The 5,840-nt window shown below is 42.6% G+C and overlaps 1 protein-coding gene across 1 annotated transcript in view; it reads left to right on the forward strand.

Annotated features, from left to right (window-relative positions):
• Nucleotides 1-5,840, forward strand: part of T265_07792 (hypothetical protein) — a gene marked incomplete at both ends in the record, with an annotated part of 91,135 nt that overhangs the window by 69,024 nt on the left and 16,271 nt on the right. The window contains one exon of the mRNA XM_009173404.1: nt 2,683-2,779. Coding sequence (XP_009171668.1) covers nt 2,683-2,779 — 97 coding nt within the window. The remainder of the gene's footprint in view (nt 1-2,682; nt 2,780-5,840) is intronic.

Raw genomic sequence — 5,840 nt, forward strand, 5'->3', positions numbered from 1 at the left:
TTCCGCTCCGTACACGCAATACCCAGTTACAACAATTGTTGAAACCATCAGTCTTCGGTTCCTGCTCCGCTTCGAATGCTGATGGCAAATGGGTATGAAAATTTATTTCCCCAAACAGTTAGGCAACGACAGCAGGAAGCACACTCACACGCACGTGAAGAATGGAGCGAAGTAAGCGAGCAAGATGTATAGTGTCCACTCTGGGCGAACGAGAACCCTTTCCTCTTCCACTCCGGTACCACACCTATCATCCCCGACAGTGCAGCAACCGAACAAAATAGAGACGCGGACGCACTCACGAACCCCTCCCGGGGTTGAAACTGTGGCGCCAACGTTTACAAATGGATTGTCCATCGAAGCGCGTTGTTAAGAGAACAATAAAAAAGCGGTTTGTACCTCGATGATTAATGAGCTTGTGAGAAGAAAACCCATACACGGACGAATGGTCGTTTAGCGGCGGCGATAGCACGTAACCGTAACAAATGACCAAACTTCGCCCGACCAGCACGAATTGTTCAATTGTCGCTACGATACCACACACTGTTCGGTGCTATTTTATTTTCGTGGGCCGAGTGTTTGTTTTCGTTTTTTGAGGTTACTTGTATATTCATTTTTTCGATCTTCAGATTCTTGTGTTGGAATGTGCATATATAAACATGCAAGAAGGTTAGGAGATAGCATACTTGGAATTGTCAGTTAGAGTTCGGCATCTACTGAGCACATACTTTATTGGGTATCCTAGAGCACCGTGAGTACAGCCTAGATTCAGGGACCAAACAAAACAAATGAGTAGTTTTAGCCAACTAATCAGTTGGCCCCAACGAAGGCACGTTAAGGACCCTTCTGACTTGGGTCTTCATATGCCTGATAAGTGCCACGTAAATGTGGTTGTGTTTGGACTTGGATTCTCAACAGAAATTCAAAAACTGGCTTATTGGGAGTTGAGGTATGATTTGAGTCTGCAGCTGCACCGATTTGACTTTCTTTCACGGATCCATCCATTCGATTCACGCAAAAGTGCAAGTTGTCACATGACACAGTAGATTTAGCAGCACGTTAGAATGTGGTGAAATTTTGGTGACTGTTATTTTTTTAAACGTTCTAACTCAGTGATTTTCACGCAGATCGTTCCAAAATGCGTTGCGCTTCCAAAAAAGCAGTGGTGTTTAAAAGTATCGTACTCTCACCAACGAAACTGCGCACCCTCCACGTGTCACATTTTGTATTTGCACAGACCTGCAGTCTAAACTTAGATTACTGAGAGCTGTGTTAATTGGTCACTACACTTAAAACAGGGCAGTAAGGTTATCGCTGACAGGTAATTTGCAAGGGTGACTTTGGTGTAACTAGCATTAGGACTGTTCTGGAAGTACGTTGAGAAACGAGTAGCTGCTGAACTCAGGTAGAAGTTTACTGTTCATCACTACCCCACCTGTATTTTGAACTAGACATATATGTTGAATATTCTCAGTCAGTTTATCCGATGACTTTGTAAATTCGATGTCCGAAGTTAGGGAAACTAGACAAAATGCGAATCGCTCTATGCCAAGTTTGACTGCGTTTGGCAACAAAATGTCTGCTAGGTCACATGTGATCGGAAAACAAATTACAAGCGTCTGCTCAGGTCGCCCTACACACTGCTTCGAAGGTGCATCAGTTCAGAGGATCACCTAGTCCACACGTGGAATGAAGGACTGAAAACACTGGAAAGATTGCGTCGACTGGATTGTCCGGTACGAAGCTGTGGGGCTATGGAGGTTTCGCAATGCTTCAGAAGAAGCTGTTTGAACAAAACATTGAACAACAGAAGATACTTCATGGCTTCATTCTTCAGCTACAAAGACTGCGTATGTGAACATATGTCACACACTCTTGAATTCTAATACGTATAGCCAACGGGACACAGAATTTACGAGATACACTCATTTACAAAATAATTTGGTCTTAACGGGAGACTTACCTGAATCTCTCGTTTGTGCTATTCTTCAAGGAGTTGTGCTTTACAAAGGCTGCCTCATGTCGCAGTTGGGAGGATAGTCGAGATACCGCACCACATTGCCTAACCAGAATATGCTACTCATAAAGTTGTTGTCGAAAAGTTTTAAAAAAAGCCTACTAGTTGTGCGTCCCGTCGGGACACATATTTAGCTCACAGGTCGACCCATTCCATCCCACGTGCAGAAAGTAACATTAGCATTGCCAAGATTAATGAACCTGGATGTGCTTGAACGTTTTTCCGAGGAAAAAGTGTCTTTCACTATTGAAAATGATAGGTCAGAAATTCAAAATAATAAATTAATTCTATATACTATCACGCATGGGTTGGTTGAATTGGCGGAACTAGGTTATATTTTAGCCTAGACCTTTTGGTATATCCAAATCAGTATCTTTTCGAGTTGGAGATTGCCTTCCCCACCCCCCGAAAATAGATAAGGTGTAAACCTACTGAAGGGATCAACAAATAGCAGTCTGCATAAGGTGAACCATTTTTATGACAGTTTCTCTCCTTTGCAGTGGTATCAGTAGAAACGATTTGTTATATTTAGCAACGTAAGCTCCCAGTAACCCTGGAAATCCTTACAAGTAGTCTCATTTTACAAAAGAAAAAACTGTTGCAAACCTCACACCTACAACTGATTTATTCTGTCTTTTTTCCCTCTAATTTATTGTCCTCTTCATCAGTATGGGGCCGAGTGGCACCGAAGATAAGAGATAAGAAAACACGATTAATCGATCTTCAGAAATTCACACTGCGTTGCTCAGTAAAATGTACTTTTCGGTAAGTTTTTTATGAATTAGTGATCCCATCTGACACTACTGTACATCCACTCGCTACGGATAAATAGCCCATAAGTTGTCTTCATAACCCCAATATTATGGATCATCCACGAAATTTCCTTAAGGTAGAAAGTTAGCTTTTCGGAAGAAAAAACCTAGTGTGGTGGTACCTGGCATTGTCCCCCCGGCTTACGCTAAGGATACCCATATTTCACTCTTCGCAAAGGAGAACCAAATATGCCTTGGCAGCAAACCTTCTACCCAGCAATTACCACAAGAACAATGATCAGTCTTCTGCTCTTTCTGGAGCCCACCAGTACCATACATGCTCTAGCTGAAGCACTGGATGGCCGGATTCTAAATTACTGCAAATCGAACCGCTCATTCTGTTAACTTTCAGTGGTACGACGACTGGGTTTGCATGGGGAGTACTTAATCACGTGCAATTCGTTCTCCCTTTCTTGATGAGACACAGTGGCTAGATTTTACTGCATCCTACATCTGGGTAGCGGTTCGTTCCTACAAGTTTGTCCCACAGTTACTTAGTGCTTTCGATCAGACCCTTCAGTTGCAAAAAAACACACCAACTTAACGGATTGAGGCTTGTAATTTTTAAGACATCTTTGCTTCATGATTCGAAAGTATGCACGCGCAAGCCAGTGAGATCAATCAAGGGTGAAACGGTTGTCTACGGTTCCCTTGGTTATGACTGGACAACAACTGGTAGAGACTGATTCCCTAACTCATTCAATTGATGGTAAACGCTTGCTAATATCGTACTTCACCTTCTGGTAGCTGTGTCAATGAGGCAGCGAAAATGTACTGTAATCTCACAGTAGTTTTCGTTTTCTAATATTAACGGATGTGCACTCAAATTCCAGTCAGGTAACCACACTAGAGGGGCTGAGAAGTGGCTAATTAAGTAGGATATCACAGTTCGTCAGGACTGTCATTCATCAAATTCTCCGGAGAATTCAAGGGTAGCGCGAATCAGTGGCACTCGCCCAATTAGTCGGTATCCTATGAGAAAAAGTTTGATGGCCTTCGTGGTAAAGGAAGAGGTGCACTGAAATACAAACCAAGTAATTATAGGACACGGAGATATTTCAGACCAGAGACCACGACGTATATGATAGCAGTACCTCCGTTTGTCATCTAAGACCTTACCTATTAATGAGGTCTTCATTCCCCGAGGATGGCTTAAATAGCATTTGTAGTTATTCCCAAAACATTATATTCGACGTGTACGGATTATGCTGGTCTCGGAAAAAAGTCCAAACCATACAGGATTACCATTAACGAAACGCAGTCTGGAATCACTTCACGGAGTTATCATTGTTAGATTTGTTTTAGGACGCTTGGAAAGGTTCTACTCTGGATAGAGGGATAAATCATTCAGTTGTGGCACCCTTCCGGTGCCTAATTTCTAGGCCACTCGAGGGAAGCATGAGGTCCGGGATACCGCCAGGTTGCCCAAGACCAGACAGGGGAAGTCGAGATGTAGAGCTCGGGTTCGAACCACGGACCTGCTGGTCAGTAAATTCGCGCTCTAACCACTGAGCCATCTCGCCATCCATCCTGATTCTTAAACAGTCACGACGCGTAACATTAAGGCACATCAGTGGACCGACCGTTTTTCAGCTTTGCATTTGTGTCATTTCCCTACGCTCATCACTTCAATCACGATAAGGTTTGACGCGATTTCACTAGCGAAGCCTCCGGCTTTCTAACCAATGAGGTGTCTTCTCAAAACAGTAATTGAGATGTTTGACTTATAGAGTGAAATGAATCAATTAGAAGTTGACCGTAAAATCAAAATGATTTGTTGTCGTTTCTTATTCAGTTTGATAAATATGTATTTGTGCCACGAACCTCCACTGGAATGACTGTGGGCAGATCCCTAAGTATTTCGAAAGAATGATAGAGAATTTGTCAATTGTCCTTTGAAACTTTATCACCACAATTTTAGAGAGCGGCTGCGTTACAGCTGGACATTTGTGGTGAGCGTCTGAAACTTCGTTAAGTTGTTCTAGAATGGAAAGAGGAGATATTCTTCAGTATCCAAGAGGAATTTCTGCAGCCAAAAGACAGATTTTGACGTCTTTCACAGAGTACTTACTGTTAAACTGCATTTATTGCTGACGTGGAAACCAGGATTGCCCGGCTCAGGATGAATTCGGCGCTTTCCTAATGTGGTTCTTTCTTGGTGATTCGGTAGACGCCACGTTATATACTCACTTGTCGGAAAGTTCATTTGCCTAGCTTCCCTTTGTTAGTGATTACTTGGCACCCGCATCCGAGGCTTAAAATCACCCCCTCCCAGATGTGGCCGAAAATCTCTCTTACGGGAAGAACGGATAAAAGCCCTAAAATTACTTTCGAACAGTAATGTGATCCCAAATTATATTCGGCTTTCAGGCAAGATTCTAGTGAGACTGACGTGTCCGTAGCCTACTCATGGGAATTTAACAGTAGAAAGAAGAAATTGTTCCGAAGGATGGTCGTGCGGTGGTCCCACCTCTAATGCTTATTTATGTCATACCATGTTCTTTTTGGTTGACAGTGATAAAATTCAATAGGATATCTGAGTAAAACGGCATTAACTTTGAAAAAAATTGGGTACTGGCTCAACACTGTAGGCAGCTGCACCAATGGCTTTGAAAGAGATAAGTGCATTGAAAAACCGATGCAAAGTTAGACAGACGTCAGGCAGATTGGGAATAGTCATCTTTCAGTGTGCAGATCCGTTTATTTTGGGTTCGTTATCACGTTATCACCACTGGTTACACGGAAATGTCTGAAGTCACCGTTCGAGAAAATTAAGACTCCGCTTCGATATTTTACAGAGGAGAATGTAAATTATACTCAGTACCCGGTTTTGGAATTATAATACATCAACATTTGTCCTATTAGATAATTCAGGATAGCTTCCATGCATTTACCAAACCAACAGTTCAAACACTTTTTCCTATACGTAGGTCTTGGTGAGTAGGTGTATCAATGCCGTCAAAAGATGGCGAGTTGAATTTATCTTAATTGAGTGCTCGCAACCTGAGCCGTCT

This window comes from Opisthorchis viverrini (genome assembly GCF_000715545.1).
Source record: "Opisthorchis viverrini unplaced genomic scaffold opera_v5_188, whole genome shotgun sequence".
NCBI lineage: Eukaryota > Metazoa > Platyhelminthes > Trematoda > Opisthorchiida > Opisthorchiidae > Opisthorchis > Opisthorchis viverrini.